The sequence below is a fragment of the Oncorhynchus kisutch genome, linkage group LG24 (genome assembly GCF_002021735.2).
Source record: "Oncorhynchus kisutch isolate 150728-3 linkage group LG24, Okis_V2, whole genome shotgun sequence".
NCBI lineage: Eukaryota > Metazoa > Chordata > Actinopteri > Salmoniformes > Salmonidae > Oncorhynchus > Oncorhynchus kisutch.
The window spans coordinates 21,136,562-21,156,982 of record NC_034197.2 but is presented as its reverse complement, the minus strand read 5'-3'; the positions used below and the strand labels follow the sequence as shown (position 1 = coordinate 21,156,982).

Here is a 20,421-nt window from a genome sequence, read left to right as displayed (position 1 = left end):
CACCTTATGAAGATAAAGAAGGTATGGAAGTGAGAGAAGGTTTATACCCTTTAATAGCTACTGGTACAAAGGTAATTTATTAAGGGGAAACTAATGAAAGGAGGAGAGGGTGAGAGTCTACAAATGGAAAAAAAGAATAGAATAGACGCAGAAAAAAGTTTCAGTAATTGGCGAATTGCGGAATTAGGGTCCACTGGGTCCTCGTCAACCCCTCTAGGAAACCCAGGCAAAGACAAAGACAGGAAGATTCCGCATATGGTCAACAGTTCATATAAGGGCAGTAGTGGACCCTGGGATCCAGAGAAGGACTGGGAAACAGGCAGTAAGAAAAATATCTCATACAAACCAGTGAGAATTGCCAGACATATGATGGAAGATCAAAGTTTGGAACGAGTAAAAGAATAGTGTGTTTTCAAAGAACAATGGAAAGACTTAAGGCGTAAAGTCTGCGAACACCGAAAACAACTGAGGGATTTACAGGATGACAATTCTGAGGAAAACAGGAGACAATATGACAAACTAAGAGAACAACTCACGGAAGAGGAAAGAATGGAAGGTGATATAGAAGAGAAAATGGAAAGAATGAAACTGGAAGAGGAAACATGTAGAGGGGCAAATGCATGCCGAATAGAAGCCCTGGAGTTTTGGCGATATTGCAATTGCTGCTAAATCCCTACCAATAATGTCGAAAGGAGCCGAAGTCTGGATAAGAGAATTTGAAACAAGGCAAGGCCACCAGACCCTATGCCTTGGAGATATGAAGGCAATTTTATCCCGGGCGTTCACCCATGGACAGTTCACTGATGTAATGATCCGTTGTGGGTTAATGAATCAACCCGCTGAGCTGGAGTTAAGCCAGTGCACACAACACCTATGGGACTCCTTGAGCGATATGCAGGGTTTTGTATTGTGACAAATGATAGAATCCCTCACATACAACAACCATTACCAGATACTTTCTCAGCTCAACAGCCTGAACTTTTGGCACTAACCACTGCCTGTAAACTGGTAGAAGGAAAAAGGATTACAATTTTCTCTGATTCTGCTTATGCAATAGGGGTTTGTCTCTCCTGGTGTGGTGTCTGGAGAAGTAGGGGTTTTCACAATGCTTGAGGAAGTCCTATTCGTAATAGAAATAGGGTTTTAGATCTCTTGGAGGCTATGATGCTGCCCTCTGCTTTGGCTATTGTGAAGGTTGCTGCTCACACTGGGGTGAAAGATTTTGTGAGTATGGGTAACGCAATGGCAGATGAGGCTGCTAAATTGGCTGCCTCAAAGTATCATAGCCACTCCATGTTCTTCTCTGTTACTGTTGGGAAAGACACTGACGATTTGGCATCTAAACAGGCTTTGGATGTCGGTTCTCATTTGGTATGGCAACAGCGGGGTTGTAAACTTGACCCCATTTCTAGAATTTGGAAACAGACTGTCTGGCAGACAGTATTCAGACCCTTTGCTTTGAGACTCAAAATTGATCTCAGGTGCATCCTGTTTTCATTGATCATCCTTGATATGTTTCTACAACTTGATTGGAGTCCACCTGTGATAAATTCAATAGATTGGACATGATTTTGAAAGGCACACAACTGTCGATATAACATCCCACAGTTGACAGAAGATGTCAGAGCAAAAACCAAGCCATGAGGTCGAAGGAATTGTTGGTAGAGCTCCGAGACAGGATTGTGTCGAGGCACGGATCTGGGGAAGGGTACCAAAACATTTCTGCATCATTGAAGGTCGCCAAGAACACAGTGTGGCCTCCATCATTCTTAAATGGAAGAAGTTTGGAAACACCAATCAGGGGAGAAGGGCCTTGGTCAGAGAAGTGACCAAGAACCTGATGGTCACTCTGACAGAGCTCTAGAGTTCCTCTGTGGGGATGGGAAAACCTTCCAGAAGGACAACCATCTCTGCAGCACTCCACCAATCAGGCCTGGTGGCAGAATCATGCTGTGGGGATGTTTTTCAGTGGCAGGGACTGGGAGACTAGTCAGAATCGAGGCAAAGATGAACGGAGCAAAGTACAGAGAGATCCTTGATAAAAACCTGCTCCAGAGCTATCAGGACCTCAGACTGGGGCGAAGGTTCACCTTCCAACAGGACAGCAGGATTCTTCAAAAACCAGGGATCTAACACTAATACTAATACGCATTGTGTGGAATGCTAAACCAAACAATGGACGGATCTAAAAGAAAAAGTAAACAAAAGGACGATACCACAACTTCAGGTAAGATACTGTATTTATTGTTAGCCCACTTTTACGAATCTGACTCACTTTGAAATGTTAGTTTTCTTGCGTAATAACACAGTGGGCCTAAATTTATTTGTGACAGAAATGTAAAACAAACTATCATACATAATTACTAATATAATTTTCTATATTGTGTTGGCTTTAAGGACCTTAAAGACGACAAAATCAACTTAAAGACGACAAAATGTTGTTACTCGTAGGGAGTGTTTCAAGACTGGAGGCGGACCCCCACTAAGACCAGAGACAGATGAGCTGGGGGACTTTTTCGCCCTGGATCATTGATAGCCAGCAACCCCTGGAACTCCTGATGATGACAATCTGGACAGTTCAGGTGGAAGACCATTCCAATCCTCATTTCGTTGGACACATTCATTTAACATGTGCCATCCCCTGTAATGTTTTCAGTCATCTCTTTCACTCCCATAATACAAATTATTTAATGCACTCAACTCTTGAAGAAATAATGTCTGTAATGCAGTAATATAATCATTTTCTAGAGGCAGATCACCATAGCTTGGAGGGAATAAGCGCAACCTAATGTATTTAAAAGAAGAGCATGATACACTATACATAGAAAGTATGTGGTGTTGGTAAAGTAGCGGTATTGCTTTAAAACACCGAGGTGCATTATGGGTAACGTAGTAAGGTAACTTTTGATGCAATTGTGTGTGACGGGGATGTAGCCGAACTGTGAGCCAGGCTCTTTTTCTCCGTTAGCCCACTATTTTATTTTGTCATTCGGACTACCTCAAATTATGTACAAATTTTAAAAGTGAAGTTCTTCTGTGGAATTCTAGACTAACTCTTCATTAGCAGCGGATAAGATCCCCAAATGCGGGAATTACCCCAGAACATCCGTAAATTGAGCAGGCTCTGAGCCGTCCCGAATACGGTCTGGAGGCGAGGCAGGAAAGATAACGGTGTTCCCTCTGCGCTCGGGTGCGCAGTTGTCCGATACGGTCACGCAGCTCATCCGGGACTACTGCGCAGAATAAACTGAATATCAGCCATAAAGAGAAGCACGATATTGAATTTCACTCAACTTTCCAGAGCAGTGGTCACCAACCGGTCGATCTCCAAGTCATTCCTATTCAATCGCCAAACATTAAATGTAAAAATGTGTTCCTATTTTTTTTTATTCGTCTTGGGCTGTTGACGGTAGGTGCACCTAATTCAGCTGTCTTGTGCGCTAGGTAGGGGAACTGTTGCCATTTTAACCATTGCACGTGTCTGAAGTTACAACCTCTGCATTCCCGGCGAGCCTTGAGAGCAAATCAAGTGCACTATATGGTTACCCACCGCTAGCCAATCGGATGGCCCAGATTACGGTGTCTGCAGTAACCTAGTAGGCATAAAAGAAAACTACAGCAAAGTTGATACTGTGAGATTTCAAAACGTTTAAAACGATGACAAGAGAGAGGCCGTCAACGAATACAGCAAAGAGCGTCTGTTTTTTTCAGTGAGTTCGTGTTTTACTTCTTACTCAGCATTATTCAACACTTTTATAAACCACTTCCTATTTCCACTCAGCGCTACAAAAAGCACTGCGTTAGTAAAGAATGAATAGGAAAGTGAATATATAGGTTTGCGTTGTAGTTATTATTAGCAGCTTGAGTCTTTTTTAATATAAAGGAATATTTCACTTTCTCTGCTCATAGGAGTAACAACGTGAATTTGTGCATGAGGCACAAATTATGGGGTGTGACTCATCATCCAATTGGTGTCCCTTTTTGGTCAGTGTCAGTGGAGGAAAGGGAGAGCGGAGGGATGTTGCAAGGCGGACCCTCAGTCTGCTGCTCTCCCTCTGCCGAGACTGACCATCAGATGCAGGCACCATCAGCCCAGTAAAATATATTTAAATGTATGCTTCCTCAGCTGTGCATCACAAGTAATACAACAGCGGGGGCGGAAGATGACTCATTGGCTGACAACATGGTAACGACTGGACCGGAAACGACTACGAGTAATGAGAGCACAGCACAAGAGAACACCACAGCAACTGTCACAAGTTCTGCTGCAACAGAGGGCCACAAACAGATGCAGGTATGTGTCTGTGGTTGGAGGAAAGTTACATCACACCATGGGTTGAGGATCCACCAGGGGAAGAAGGGGTGTTTGGGTAAAGAGAGACAGAGGCCTCGCATTGATTACTTTCTGCGAAAGCGATCAAATCAGTCGAATGAAGCACAGCAACTGGACGCAAACCATAGTTTGCAGTGCATCAGTACCACTGTCATGGAGGACGTAAACTCAAGCACCGAAGTAACAACTGAGGTGGAACCAACAACAGTAGTGGAACTCACCGAGCCTCCCAGACCTGCAGTCGAGAGGAGACTACCAGGGCACAGACCATATGTGAAGTGGCCCGGCGCCAGTGACAAGAAGTTGTGGGAAACAGTGAATACTGACCTTACCTTGACCCTCGAGACACTTCGAGGCACAGTGGAGAAGAAGTTGGAGAGGATGGGGGACATTATCTATGAGTACGGGACAGAAAGATTTGGAGTGGAAGAGGCAAAAGGCGGGAGAAAGGTTCCAACCCCACCAGTTTCCAGGAGGCAACAAGAAATCAAGCGCCTCGTTCAAGAAAGGCGACAGCTTAAGAAACAGTGGAAGAAGGCCTCGGAAGTGGAGAAGGAGGGCATAGAGGCACTTCAGGCTGATATCAAAACCCGGTTGGCATCCCTCCGTAGAGCAGAGAACCTACGGAAACGCAGAAGGAAGAAAGAACAAACTAGAACTCGATTCTATAAAGATCCCTTCAAGTTCCTTAAAAGTCTCTTCACGAAGGAAAAAAGTGGAGCTCTAAAAACAACAAAGAAAGACCTAGAGGAGCACCTGAGAACAACAAACTTTGACTCAAAGCGACATGAACATCTGGCCATCCCATCAGATATCCCACCCATTGAACCCCCGGAACATCATATTGAGACCAGCCCTCCGACATGGAAAGAGGTGGAAAACACAGTTCGACGGGCAAGAACAGCATCAGCCCCGGGGCCAAATGGAGTCCCGTACAAAGTGTATAAGAACGCACCAGACGTCCTGAGGTTCCTCTGGAGGCTTATGAGAACAGCTTGGAAAAATAAGATAATACCCAAAGTGTGGCGTAGGGCAGGCGGGGTCCTGATCCCTAAGGAGAAGGATGCAGTGAACATCAGCCAATTCCGCCCAATCTCCTTACTGAATGTCGAGGGTAAAATCTTCTTTAGGGTCATTGCCCAGAGGATGGCCGAGTACCTGCAAAGGAATGCGTACGTCGATATATCTGTACAGAAGGCAGGAATATCAGGGTTCTCTGGCTGCTTGGAACATTCCAGCATGATCTGGCACCAGATCCAAATGGCCAAGGTGGAGAAAAGGGACCTCCATGTAGTCTTTCTCGACCTCGCCAATGCATTTGGATCTGTGCTCCATGAACTCCTGTGGTCTGCCTTCAGATTTCTTCCACATACCGGACACCATCACAACCCTGGTGAAGTCGTACTTCCAGGATCTGCAGTTCTGCTTCACCACCTCAGAGTTCACCACCTCATGGCAGTGCCTGAATGTAGGTATAATGGCAGGATGTACCATTTCTCCGTTGGCATTCATAATGGCAATGGAGGTTATCATCAGATCCTCAAAATGGGTTGCTGGTGGACAGCGAGTCGACTCTGGTTTCCGCCTCCCTCCACTCAGAGCCTACATGGACGACATTACAACATTGACTACCACTGTCCCATGCACCAGGAGACTGCTCAGAAAACTCGAGGAGAACATCAGCTGGGCCCGTATGAAGATTAAACCATCCAAGTCACGCAGCATCTCGATTGTGAAGGGAGTACTCTCTGACCTGAAATTCTTCATCGGAGATGACCAAATCCCAACAGTGTCTGAGCAGCCGGTAAAAAGCCTTGGAAGGTGGTATGATGCAAGCCTGAAGGACAAAGACCAGGTGCAACAGCTGCGTAAAGACATCAGTAGTAGCCTACAGTCCATCGACAACACCCAGCTACCTGGAAAGTTAAAGGCCTGGTGTCTGCAGTTTGGTCTCCTACCCCGGGTGTTGTGGCCCTTAGCAGTGTATGAGGTTCCAATCTCAACAGTGGAGAAGATGGAAAGAGGAGTCACAGGCTACTTAAAGAAGTGGCTCGGAGTTCCACGATGCCTTACCACCATCGGCCTCTATGGAGATGGTGTCCTCAAGCTGCCCCTCACCAGTCTAACAGAGGAATTCAAGTGTTCAAAAACCAGGCTCCAGATGACACTGAATGAATCTCGAGACCCAGTGGTGAGCAACAACGCGCCGACCTTGGCAACTGGGCGCAAATGGAGGCCAGGAAAAGCAGTCCAGGAGGCAACAGCAGCCCTCAGACATGCTGACATTGTGGGTCATGTTCAGCAAGGGAGAGGAGGCCTTGGGCTAACTAGCCGTGCTGCTTGGAGTAAGGCCACTGCACCAGAGCGGCGGAAGATGGTAGTGCAGGAAGTACGCCATCAGGAGGAGGCTGCAAGGTGGGCCAAGGCAGTCTCTCTTTCCAAACAGGGACAGTGGACTCGATGGGACAGTGTGGAGAAGAGGAAGATCAGCTGGAAGGATCTGTGGGCCATGGAAGCGAGGCGGTTGAGCTTTTCCATCAGAGCAACATATGACGTCCTTCCAACTCCAGTTAATCTTCACCAATGGTATGGTGAAGATCCGGACTGTGCCCTCTGTTCCATGCCAGCCAACCTCAGGCACATTCTCACGGGGTGTAAAACAAGCCTCACCCAAGGACGCTACACTTCGCGTCACAACCAAGTCCTTAAAAACCTTGCGTCCGCCCTGGAGGACAAGCGAGCTGCCACCAACTCCCTACCACCCCCAGCAGCATCACACCCCTTACGGACAAACTTTGTCCGCGAAGGGGCTAAACCACCGAAGCGCGGCTCGACACCATTAGAGCGAGACCAGCTGCGCTTGGCCCGCGACTGGAAAATGCTAGCTGACATTGGCCGGCAACTTGTGTTTCCTCCGGAGATTGCAACCACCACCCTAAGACCTGACATGGTGCTCTGGTCCCGTTCGCTCAAGAAGGTCTTCATCATTGAGCTCACAGTACCCTGGGAGGACTCAGTAGATGAGGCTTATGAGCGAAAACATCTGCGCTATGCCGATCTAGCTGCCGAAGCACGGCATCATGGCTGGAACACAGAAGTCCGACCAGTGGAGGTGGGCTGCAGAGGTTTTGTGGCAACATCTACAACCAGACTGCTTAGAGACCTTGGAATTAAGGGCCAGAGCCAGCGTTCGGCAATCAAAGCTGTATCGGAGGCGGCAGAAGGCAGCAGTCAGTGGCTCTGGATGAAGAGGAAAGACCCCAGCTGGGCCCCGAAGTGAGAGGGCCAGGAGGTATGCGGTCAACAATGCTTGACTCAGGGAGGAGGACGCCCCTGCCATGCATAGTCCCATGGGATGTTGGCTATCATCAACAAGGCAACTCCTATGACTAATTGGGAATGGGACGCAAGCGTAGGATTGATCACCCTGTCGCTGGCCGCCTTTGGGGAGGGTGTATAGTGTGAAAGGCCGAAACACCCTAGGAACCAAAGGTACACTACTGATGATGCGCTCCCCAAATTTCACCAGGCTCACTGTTCATTAACTCTTGGAAGTGCTTGCACAAAGGATAGTAACATCTCATCCTGTGTTCTTGGAATCAACAAGGGATCGATTACCAGTGTGATCATATGCCTACCTCAAATTTTGAAATATATTTTGTGAAATGGCCCCAACAACAGTGCATTGGCAGGGCAATTCAAGTATAGCCAATATGCAGTGATAATGTATTGAGCCTATAGCTTACTACATAAACCTCATTGCTACAGTACCATTTTTTATTAGTTAATGTTGCATAGGCTTACATTTCTGTTTACATTTTTACTCAAAGTGATCTTGACTCAGAAGAGGTTGGTGACCCCTGTTCTAGAGTTTTCCCTGTTAATACTATCAATGTTTCCCTTTACAGTGCAATTGTGATTGATTCAATGCAATATTAGGCACTTTCAATGCAACTTACAGAAACAAAAATAACTGCAAGAGATTTTGTTATAGGGAGAATGCATCGGAGTAGGATTCTATTGTATTGACACGCACGACTCAGCCAATAAGAGATGCATATATGGATCTGTGCCATTTACTTTGAACTGGACTGTGTTTACAGCATAAGCGGTCTTGAGTAGATGCGCTGGTTTTGAGATCAAAGCAAGAGCTGCATGTCAAGTGTGTACATTTTGTTCATATCTGTTGGTAGTTAGTGAGTTATTAGTCAAGTTATACAGTGCATTCGGAAAGTAATAAGACCGCTTGACTTTTGCCACATTTTGTTACAGCCTTATTCTAAAATGTATTCAATTTTTCCCCTCATCAACACACAATACCCCATATTGACAAAGCAAAAACATGTTTTTAGACATTTTTGCAAATGCAAATAAAAAACTGAAAAATTACATTTACATAAGTATTCAGACCTTTTACTCAGTACTTTGTTGAAGCACCTTTGACAGCGACTACAGCCTCGAGTCATCTTGGGTATGACGCTACAAGCTTGGCGCACCTATATTTCAGGAGTTTCCCCTATTCTCCTCTACAGATCCTCTCAAGCTATGTCAGATTGGATGGGGAGCGTTGCTGCACAGCTATTTTCAGACCTCTCCAGAGATGTTTGATCAGGTTCAGCCACTCCTGCGTTGTCTTGGCTGTGTGCTTAGGGTCGTTGTCCTGAGCAGGTTTGCTAATCTTTCCTCTCGATCCTGACTAGACTCCAAGTCTCTGCTGCTGAAAAACATCCTCACAGCATGATGCTGCCACCCCCATGCTTCAACAGAGATGGTATTGGCCAGGTGATGATCAGTGCCTGGAATTCCTCCAGATGTGACTCTTGGTATTCAGACCAAATAGTTCAATCTTGGTTTCATCAGAACAGAGAATCTTGTTTCTCATGGTCTAAGAGTTCTTTAGGTGCCTTTTGGCAAACTCCAAGTGGACTGTCATGTGCCTTCTACTGAGGAGTGCCTTCCGTCTGGCTACTACCATAAAGACCTGATTGTTGGAGTGTTGCAGAGATGGTTGTCCTTCTGGAAAGTTCTTCCATCTCCACAGAGGAACTCTGGAGCCCTGTCAAAATGACCATCGGGTTCTTGGTCACCTCCCTGACCAAGGCCAATCTGCCCCGATTGTTCAGTTTGGCCAGCTCCAGGAAGAGTCTTGGTGGTTCCAAACATCTTCCATTTAAGAATGGAGGCCACACTGTTCTTAGGGACCTTCAATATTGCAGAAATGTGAGACAGGTGTGCGTCTTTCCAAATCGTGTCCAATCAATAGAATTTACCACAGGTGGACTCCAATCAAATTGTAGAAACATCTCAAGGATGATCAATGGAAACAGGCTGCACCTGAGATCAATTTCAAGTCTCATAGCAAAAGGTTTGAATACTTAAGTAAATAAGGTGTTATTTGTAATACATTTTCTTAAAATATAAAAAAAAAATGTTTTTGCTTTGTCTTTATGGGGGTACTGTGTGTAGTCTAAAAAAATAAACATTTTAGAATAAGTAACAAAATGTGGAAAAGTGAAGGGGTCTGAACACTTTCCAAATGCACTGTATATGAAATTCTCATGTTTAATGAATTGGATTATATAATCTTTAAATCCAGTCAAAAACAGTATAGGATATGGAAGGCAGCAAATGACATCACTTTCTCAGCATATCGAGCAAACGATCAGAGTTCCATAACCATTTTCAGTTTCATTTAAAAACTTGATTTATTATGCAACCCATTGAGTGTGTGGGTGAGAAATAAACAAACATTTATGAAAATGAAAAAACACACATCCCAGCAAATCATTTCTTCTAAAATGTAGCAGTATATTGGGAATGAGACACTATCAATGTGATAAAATCTTAAATCACCCAAATCCTTGCTATGCATCAGTCGATGGTGATGTATCACCATGTGTTTAGGGAACAGATCAAGAAAAGGAAAAAAAGAAAAACAGGACCATTCCATCACCAAAAATCTTTAGTGAGCATCATGATATGCTTACACTGAACAAACAGGTCAAGTCTCCAGATCTGAAACCATACCAAAGTAATAATATATATTTTTAAAAAGGGCACATGGAAAATGTAATCCAGTCTCCTTTTCACCTCATTTAGCACACGGTAATCTCACCAAAAGGCACATCTCAATAGGTAGTCTAAGTAACTCATTACTTATCCCATGTACAAATACTTATGCAATCACTTAAAAAAAATAAAATTAAAATAAATTCGCTGGAATACACCTTAGGCAATTGATGTAAATGATCAAATATAATTAAAAAGTACAGTACTTCAGACATTAACACTTTAGTTACAATAAATCCACATGAACATATTAAGACACTAAGATTTCCATGTCTTTGTGTACTCAGAAGACAGGTGAAGTGAACTGCAAAAAATATTTCTAGTTAAATCATCACTTCTGAAATACAACAAGACTTTTCCAATACAACCAGAAGAGGGTTCCATGCAGTGACAAGTAGCATCATGATTGTCAGAACAGGTTTGAAGCAAACTACAAGTGTTTATTGAGTAACGGTGGAACGGCATGTCACTAAAAGATTAAGAGCCATTAAGAACAGTAAACTACAGCTGCACCCCAATGAACAATGTGGAGTCTCTCGAAACATTAAAAATGACAAAAAACAGATCGTATATATAACAAATACAACTATAAAATCTAAAAGAAAGGGATATCCTGTGTTTGCCAAAACTGTTAAGGAATGTGAATTGAGAGTCCATTTGGTGGGGATAAGTGTCTGTCTGTATTGCTAGATCCAGCACCCAGGGAATAGTTTCATTTGTCCAGCAGAGCAGCTCTCTCGCCGTGCTGCGATTCCAACTCTAGAGGGGCATTATTGCGGTATATCAAGAACTGTATGGAGATCTGATGCTGCGAGTCAAGGGAATTCAAGAAGTTCATGAAATTAAATAAAAATTATATTCTTTAAAAAGGCACTGGAAAGGAAATGCATCCCAGACTACAGGCTTAGATATAGGATAATGTACAGGTACATACTTACAGCATACCAGTCACAAACCAACCTGAACCAATTGCCTTTAGGTAAGTTCATTACGGTCATTGTAATACAAGGACCGAGCCAAAAGCACAAGCTAAGTGTTAAGTCAAAGCAGACTAAAAGTTACAAGTACACATGTGATTGAAGAGACCAGAGGCACAGCAGGCATTGTAATGAGAAGGATACCAGCAGGTCTAGAGAGAGGGTGCCCAGGCTGCCGACGAGCCAGGGCAGGTGGTGGATGATGTAGCTTCCCTCTCCCTGGCCCTGCTCAGGGTTCTTCAGCAGCACACTCAGGCCGTACATGGTGTTACCCAGGATGACCAGGGCAAACAGAAAGTAGGACACACCCTCCGTCGACTTTCTTGTATACTACAGAGAGATAGAAAATATCCATGCAGCACTTTTACAGGTAGGAAGCCTACCCAGTACTCATTCACTCAACAACCCTTCCCAAACGCCCCTTCTTCAGACTCACATTAATGTGCATCTGTGGCATTCTGGAGCAGAGGTAGAGCACTGAGGATATGGAGCCAATGATATACCCAATGATCTCCTTGGTGCTGAAAGCCTGGACACAAAAAAAAAAAAAGTTTGCATGTCACGCATAACATTTAGCCAGGGGCCAGTGTCATATCAACACAAATTACATTAGCATCCACTGATTGCTTAAAGACCACTTTTCACCTTAATACCATCCACAGTGGTTGACAGCAAGGCCCGCCCTTTAAACCCAGAGGGGACCACATCCTGTTGGGACGCAGGTAAGGCCATGAGGCTGGCAGAGAAGCCCAGGACATAGACCACACCCACCACATTTAAGACCAACCTGCCTGGGTTGAGAGAGAGAGAAAAAAAGGGCTTAGTCTTCATTTTTGGAAGACGCTGCCTCAGCAAACTCCTGCAACAATGAGTGGCTCCGTCATCAGCTGCCACAAAAATAAGGAAACAAAAACAGAATGTTGTGGTGATGCACAGTATTGCTGACATCAGTATTGGGTCATTTTTTACATTGGACAATAAGTGGAAAAAATGCAACACCAATGTAGAAAAATTTGGATCTGTTAAGTGTACTAAAACAAAAACAAAGTTGGGGACTTTTACCATCACAAGGTCTAGTATCGAGAAGTGTTTCGCAACACCAGCCTAATCCTAGGGAGCCTCTATGTAGACGAGAACAGTCCAATCTGAAGCTATTCCCATGCTAAAATACACACCTGTTAGGTTCACTGAAACGTTAAATAACTAAGCCTATATTCAATTTAAACAACCTTGCAATGTTTTTTGGCATAATGAGACATTTTTTACAAAGGTGTCTTGGAAAGAACATTACCCTGTCATTTGTGTGTGTGTTAAACTGCAGTGTTTCCCAACTCCAGTCCTCAAGTACCCCCAACAGTACACATTTGTTGTAGCCCAGGACAAGCACACCTGATTCCACTTGTCAACTAATCATCAAGTCCTCAATGAGTTGAATCAGGTGAGTTTGAATCAGGTGAGTTTGTCCGGGGCTACAACAATGTGTACTGTTTGGAGTACTCAAGGACTGGATTTTGGAAAGACATACACACACAAAGGCCCCTCGATTAATAGTCAATGGGTGGAATGTACAATGACCAGTGTCCTTGATTTATTACTGACAAATGTCACAGCAGATAATTTGACAAAAACAAACCCACTGTTATTCATCCTGTTCTTAGCCACATAGTAAAAGTACATTCCCAGCATAAATATGTCAGCCAGGACATAATACACTGCTGTGTACATCTGTATGAGAGAAGGGGGAGAGAGAGAGAGACATGTCAGGGGTGGACAAGGGGAATACTTATATGCCGAACATTAAAACATCATTATCTTTACATCAGTATCTTGATGAGCTGACAATTTCAGTTTATCCTTATTCTCATTTTAGACTGACACTAAAACAGTTTTATTATTTTTAAACCATTTCAGCAATATTGGACTGCCCCGACAGCCATCACTTACCTGTAGCGGAAGTTGGTCAGCTAAGAATGAGCCTACAAGATTGCAGGAGTCACCCCCCAGCCACAGCAGCAGAAACCAAATGGACAAGGCACTGTCCATATTCCCACTCTTACAAGAGTTGTAGTACTGCCTGCAACCATGAACATAACAATAGGAAGAGTAACAGTGCTGTCCTTAAGTCAGAAATAATGTAAACCCAATCAAGACTTACGGCAGAGAAGAGACCATGAAGCACATTATTGACAGCAGACCCAGGATTACACTGGCCATGTCCCTGGCGTCCTGGGCACATTCCCGCAGCCCTTCCCAAACCCATATTGACCCATTTGGGCACACAGCGCTGAAGTTTCCATCAGTGTTCCATCCAATAGACACCAGCGTGAGGACACCATCAGCCGACCCCAAATTCAGACTCATTCTATGCACAGAGGAAAGGGTTAAACGAGTTAGACAAAATAGCTAAATAAGCAATAAATTACAGGTAGGTATGTGCTTATTATTTCTGTAGGTAAATCTTGTTTATACCTCAGTCTCAAATGTTACTATCTGCTATGGAATTCAGAGTCGAGTGACCTCGGTTTGAACCAAGAATGGACTGACTGTTTCCAGCTGGGCAATAAAACAAGTTGCTAGCTTACATTTCCTTGCTTGTTAGCCGGCTGCCTCCTCAAGGTTGTGGCTGATTCAAACGTCTAAAACAAGGTAACGCCGGTAGAACATTCAAAATACTGATCTTACCTGATTCTCGGACAGTTATTGTAGTGTGTCCAGGAATCAACGTCTGTTTGCCGACTGGCTTGCAAAGACAAAGAAAACAGGCATAGACGTAAAAACAATAGTTTTCGGAGTGACCTAGCTAGTTATGATTGGAAGATGATCTCTAACGTCAGGGAAAAGGCGGAGCTAGACGGCAGATTGAGGGAGTTCTATTAACCTGAGCCGCCGTGCACCGTGAACGAGCAAAAGCGGTCAGTGAGGAGCGCCTTTCTCAAATCGAACCGTAATATGCGCTGCTCGAACATGTTAACGAGGCAGTATAGTGCATAATTTAGAAACATATATTTTCAAACTAGTTTTCATTGGGGAGGCAGATAAAGCGTTTTTATCAAAAGCAATCTCTGTTGCATCTGAAAACACAGAATCCTACTCATTACCCCAAGTGCTTAAACGAATACTTGGCAATGAGGCCATTTATCTATTTCCGCAGTCAGATGAACTCGTGGATACCATTTTATGTCTGTGCGTCCAGTATGAAGGAATTTATAGTTTCACGAGCAAATGCTAACTAGCGTTAGCGCAATGACTGGAAGTCTACCTTAAAGCTAGTTAGCAACTTCCGCACGCAGACATAAAAATGGTATCCATGAGTTCATCTGACTCTGGGTAAGTAAATAAATGACCTTATTACCAAAATCCCTAAGTATCCCTTTAACTAGCTCTCAGCAGTTACATTCGCCCAGTGTTGCCTCCATTGAACTACAATTCCGACCTTGTGTTAATGTGCGAGCAAGCATCGGGGTTCTTAACAAAACACCCTCAGTCAGAAGAAACTATCATCAATATGCGCTAAAGCAGCCAGGGTCTATGAATGGGGTACTCTTTAACCTACAGTGCTTCACTTCTGTTTTGAGCCGACAGTTGGCCAGAGATGGACACCTTGCTGGCTCATGCACGGAAGGTAAACCGAATCCCCCCCAATATGTATGTAATAAGGGACCTCGGTTAAATAACAAATCAACAAAATTTTAAGTTTCCAAGCTATATCACAAAAATACACGCTTTGCATTTTTTCAAAACACTGAAAATTAAGACCATAATGGTGTCTTAAGGTGGCGTATTGCTGGCACTCAGATTTGTTTTGTATAAAATGATTACGAGATACTGTAAAATCATGTTATGAAATAATTCAATAACTCATTATAATGAAATAATCCATTATCTCGTTATTGTGAGAAAGATCACGTTATAACGAGAAAGATTACATTATTACAAAAATAAGCAGGTTGCACATTATTACGAGAAATAGCCTTTGTTATGCTGAAACGATAGCATAGGCTACATGGCATGCACATATTGCCATTATAATTATTGTTTATTTTTTTAATTGAACCTTTATTTAACTAGGCAAGTCAGTTAAGAACAAATTCTTATTTACAATGACAGCTAACCCCGGCCAAACCTGGATTCGAACCAGGGACTGTAGTGACGCATTTTGCACTAAGATGCAGTGCCTTAGACCGCTGCGCCACTCGGGAGCCCTTAATGGGGAGCCCATGATGTCCGGTTTGCTTGAGTTGATCAACTTTTATTTTTCTCTTCAATTTGAGGTATTGGGAGATATTAGTGTTATTGAGCAATATAGATGGTATTGTCATTAGTTTACCTACATTGTGTTGAGTTATCGACGGCTCTACAGCACACGGAAAAAACACAGTAGCTAGCTTTTCCTTAATTATTAACTGGGCAGACATGGGACACTTAATGGATACAAACTAATGCATCTTAAATACATCCAAACAGCTTATGTGGTGACCCACAGTCAGGCGTTTACTTCACATTCTAGACCCCCATGGACTGCGCATTTGGGCGGAAATCTCTGGTAAAGAGATTAACTAGCTACTTTACCTTCACAACCAAGAGGACATAAAGGAACAGTTTAGGTAATTGTCATTTTTGTCTTGTACTTTCACATTTGGAAGGTGCTTTGAAACAATTATCTAGCATGATTATATATTTTCTAGCACAACCAGCCCATTAGCTAGCATGCTATATCTGAATGATGCACTGAAATGAGGTACTCTCAAGGGGATCACAATAGTAGCTAGCTATGGCTATTCTCAAAAATAAGCACTGTGCTAGGGCAACAAGTGAGTAAGAATCCCGGATGTCTCAACTCCTCCCTTTCCTCTACGCGAAACATACTTTTTTTTAAATGTACAGACGTGTAGCCTAAGCCGGCATTGTGGGAGACAAACCAGCTGTCGAGACTCTTGTCTAGAGAGACTACTATCTTATGTATTATTGATTGATGACTGTTGGAACTGGCTAACAAACAGAAAGTGCCAGTGGCTTTAATCTTGTAATTGAAAGAGAAACTTGTAATACAATTATATATTTTTGATATAGTGTTGTTTGGTCCATTGTAATGCTCAGAAGTCATGACCCAACTCAATAGGTGGCCTGTCACGATCCAGTCTTCCTATGGTTGAGGTGTTCCCCCTCAGTAAAAAGGAACTGCCGTAGTCTGGTAGTGGTGCCATTTTTGGTAACCCTATAGGCGGCAGGTGTTACGTAGTCATATGGCCAATACTGTATTCTGTAAATATAATTACAATATAGACTTGTACTTGCTCTTTACAGAAGTTCTGTGCATCTTATGTTGGAAACCATATTCACGGAAACCTAGTTGCAGACTACTTATAAAATTGTAACCTGTTTCATGAACACCAGTGCTCTTTTAGGACAAGAATGACCAGCGTAACCTTAAGGACAATGTCTCCATCACAGGTCCCCAAGGGTAATGTTATAGTAAGGGTATATCATTAACATAACTTGTGATGGTTTAAATGTTCAGATTGGGCATGTCAAATCAATGAACTATATCAACGTTTTTATTTACATTTTACCTCACAACCTTTTGATAGGAAAAACTTGATCTGCATTGAATGTAGGACTTTTACCCTTGTGAAGTAAGATGTATCTTTAAAAGTATTGACTCAGGCAACAACTTTATTGTTCAAGCAAATATGGTGTAAATGTAAGAGACAAACCAACTTTACGTCCGTCCCCTCGCCCTGACCTGGGCGCGAACCAGGGACGCTCTGCACACGTCAACAGTCACCCTCGAAGCATCGTTACCCATCGCTCCACAAAAGCAAGGGGAGCCTCTACTTCAAGATCTCAGAGCAAGTGACGTCACCGATTAAAACACCACTAGCGCTAACTAGCTAGCCATTTCACATCGGCTACATAAGCAGTACTGGAGGGGCAGAGCAAGCAGGCGGGCTTCCTTCAACTTTGGGGATACATTGAGGGTGGAGTTTCAGTCTCCGTCTGTGCAAGGGGTGAAGCCAAAGATAGTTCACTCAGGCTGTTTACCATTGTCTACTTAAGGGGGTGGCTCGCCCATTGACACCCAATGCGATAGCAGCTGGGTCAGGTCTACTTAGTTCATTGACTTCAATTGAAACAGAAAAAAAATAGGGAGTGGGATGTCTCGCTTCCTCTTCAATCTCTGGTGAAGCTCTTCATTCACCTGGCTACCCAGAGGTTATGCGTTAGGGTGCAGTTGAGGCCACTATAAAGTAGATGGGAGACAACGTGGTACCTAAGGTGGAGAATGGGAGCTTAATGGGATGGGAAGGGAGAGGTGGGTACCTGTGAGTCAAGTGTTGTCAATATAAGGTCAAGTCAAATGTGAGTGTGTGTGTCTCTGCCTCACTGCCTGTCAGTCAGTTGCTATTCAAAGCATAGTCTACCTCGTCAGTAGAGCGTTGCATGGTGATGAACATGGCTCCTACTTCGGCTGGCGGACTTCATCCTGGCATTAACGATGGTCAGCAGACTGCATCGAGGGGTGAAGGACAGCAGGAGGATCTGATAGGTGCTCATCTCTCCTGTAATAGATGTGTTGAATGCAGAATAACGTTTCTCTCATGGTGATTGGATGTCAAATAAATTCTTGCCAGTAGTTGAGAAGAGCTGCTGCTGCTAGGCTAGTCCCAGATCTGTATGTCCACTCACCCACATCTACTAATCATTGTCCAGGGGTAAATCTGAAGTTATAGAAGGAATGATGGAGAGAGAATTCGCCATCAGAGAAGGAGTACTGATCTAGGATCAGGTCCACTCGGCCCATATAATATTTATTATGATCTTACATTTTGCAAATTCTTAGTCTGGATTGTTCTCTTGAGCCAAAGTGGACCCTGTACATGAATGAAATATTATTCATACTGTAAATCCATATGTACTTGTACTAGCTAGCACTGTAGTACCTAATATAGGATACTTGTATCAGTTGTTATAAATTAACTTCATGAAAATTAGCTCCAATAAAGTTGCCCTCCAGTGGCCACCATGACTCCTCCAGCCACATCTGGAACTCCAAGAAACACACACAGAGCTGGGCAAAATAAAGAAATGCAAAATACATTTAGCTATTCATAGGTTGCACCTCTGTCACGGGTTCGCGTCATGCCATTTGTGGAGGTAGTTTTAGATGGCCAAATAAGGAAGCCCAGTGGCCGGCAGTGGGAGAAGATGAAACGAGATGGATTTTGGCCGGCATTCTGCGCATTTTCTCATCGATGAAACATTTGATCTCAATACAGTTTTCTGTTCCCAAGACTAGAATATGCTATGAACATAGTGGACTACTTTTGTAGACTTTAACCTTTGCCAAAGTAAAAAAAATCACGTTGTTTAGAAGGAGTGCAACAGAGACCTGTTATCGCACACGTCACAGAGTAGGCGTTCCCTAATGGAAATATGCAGATAAATGCTAGAACGGGCTAGGATATTGCTAGCTCGTGCTTGGTTCTCCCCTCTATGACTAATTTGTTCCCATTGGAAACGACAGGCTGTGGTCTATCTTGGTGTAGTTATACAAATATGTCGTCAAATGAATGGCAATGTCGTTAGCTAACAAAGTTCGTCAACAATAGCCAGCAATGCTAACTGTAGCTAGCTCAAATCTGAGTTGGTATCCCCTCAATTTTAGCTAGGTAAAGGTTATACATCTAAAGTCATTCTGACATCCAAATGATGATGACCCTAATAATCATTTGACTCCTTTTGAAATGTCATATTTCCAAACCACTGTAGTGCACTTTTGATTAAATTAGCGCTCATTGAGTACGCTTGATCAGTCGGAAATAGTTCTGATAGGGGACTTGCTTGTTCTTGAGAATAGCCATAGCTACCATAGTGATCCTCTCGAGTGGCGAATTTCAGTGCATAATTCAGATGTAGTTTACTAGCTGGTTGCGCTAGAAATATTAGTCATGCTACCTAATAGCTTCAATGTACCTTCCAAATGTGACATTTCAGGTAGCTACTAATCCCCTTTCCAAAGATTCAGGTCCAAATGTAGTCCATGGGGATCTAGAATATGAAGTAAACGTCTGACTATTTTGGGTCACCACCTGTTTGGAACCATTTAAGATGCATTAGCTTGTATCCATGAAGCTTTCCAAGTCCGCCCAGTTGATCAAGGAATAACGTCGAGGTCCGATAATTTTTTTAATGTGCTGCACAGCCATAGAGAACTCCGATTTCCCTACAATGCATGACACCATTTATTTTGCTCATTGACACTAATATCTCCTAATGCCTCAAACCGATGAGAAAATACAAGTTAATCAACACAAGCAAACTGGACATAATGTCAACCTGTGCAAGAGAGGAAGACAAGCGTGCCAAGTAGCCTATGCTAACGTTTCAGCACAATAAAGGCCATTTCTCAGTTATTTATTTTGCAATAAATACATCTTTCTCGTTATAACGTGACTTTTCTCATAACGAGTTATTTAATTATTACCTAATGTGATCTAATTTCGTAATAGTCATATAAAAAAATATTGCTGAGTGGCAGCAATATGCCACTAGTATTTTATACAGCTGAAGTTCACTGCAGCCACATTTCTGCTCGAAACACGTGCCATTTTCCAGCGATTCCACCGGTTGCATGTCACTGCAGGTGTATCTCACTGATCATCCCTAAAGCCAACACCTCATTTGGCCGCCTTTCGTTCCAGTACTCTGCTGCCTGTGACTGGAACGAATTGCAAAAATCGCTGAAGTTGGAGACTTTTATCTCCCTCACCAACTTCAAACATCAGCTATCTGAGCAGCTAACCGATCGCTGCAGCTGTACATAGTCTATTGGTAAATAGCCCACCCTTTTCACCTACCTCATCCCCGTACTGTTTTTATTTATTTACTTTTCTGCTCTTCTGCACACCAATATCTCTACCTGTACATGACCATCTGATCTTTTATCACTCCAGTGTTAATCTGCAAAATTGTAATTATTTGCCTACCTCCTCATGCCTTTTGCACACATTGTATATAGACCCCCCCTTCGTTTTCTACTGT

The 20,421-nt window shown here is 43.3% G+C and overlaps 1 protein-coding gene across 2 annotated transcripts; it reads right to left on the bottom strand.

Annotated features, from left to right (window-relative positions):
- Window positions 1-9,881: 9,881 nt before the first annotated feature.
- LOC109869336 (lysosomal amino acid transporter 1 homolog) lies at window positions 9,882-14,484 on the bottom strand. 2 transcript variants are annotated; one of them, XM_020459415.2, is made up of 8 exons: window positions 14,062-14,484; window positions 13,535-13,741; window positions 13,324-13,453; window positions 13,017-13,104; window positions 12,025-12,170; window positions 11,816-11,908; window positions 11,524-11,709; window positions 9,882-11,204 (listed from the first exon to the last, which is right to left on the bottom strand). In XM_020459415.2, the coding sequence occupies exons 2-8, from the start codon at window positions 13,738-13,740 to the stop codon at window positions 11,115-11,117; spliced, it is 939 nt and encodes a 312-aa protein (XP_020315004.1). In that variant the 5' UTR covers window position 13,741; window positions 14,062-14,484; the 3' UTR covers window positions 9,882-11,114. The 2 variants fall into 2 exon arrangements, with proteins under 2 accessions (XP_020315004.1, XP_031659362.1); XM_031803502.1 differs by having other exon boundaries at window positions 13,962-14,078.
- Between the last annotated feature and the right edge of the window lie 5,937 nt (window positions 14,485-20,421).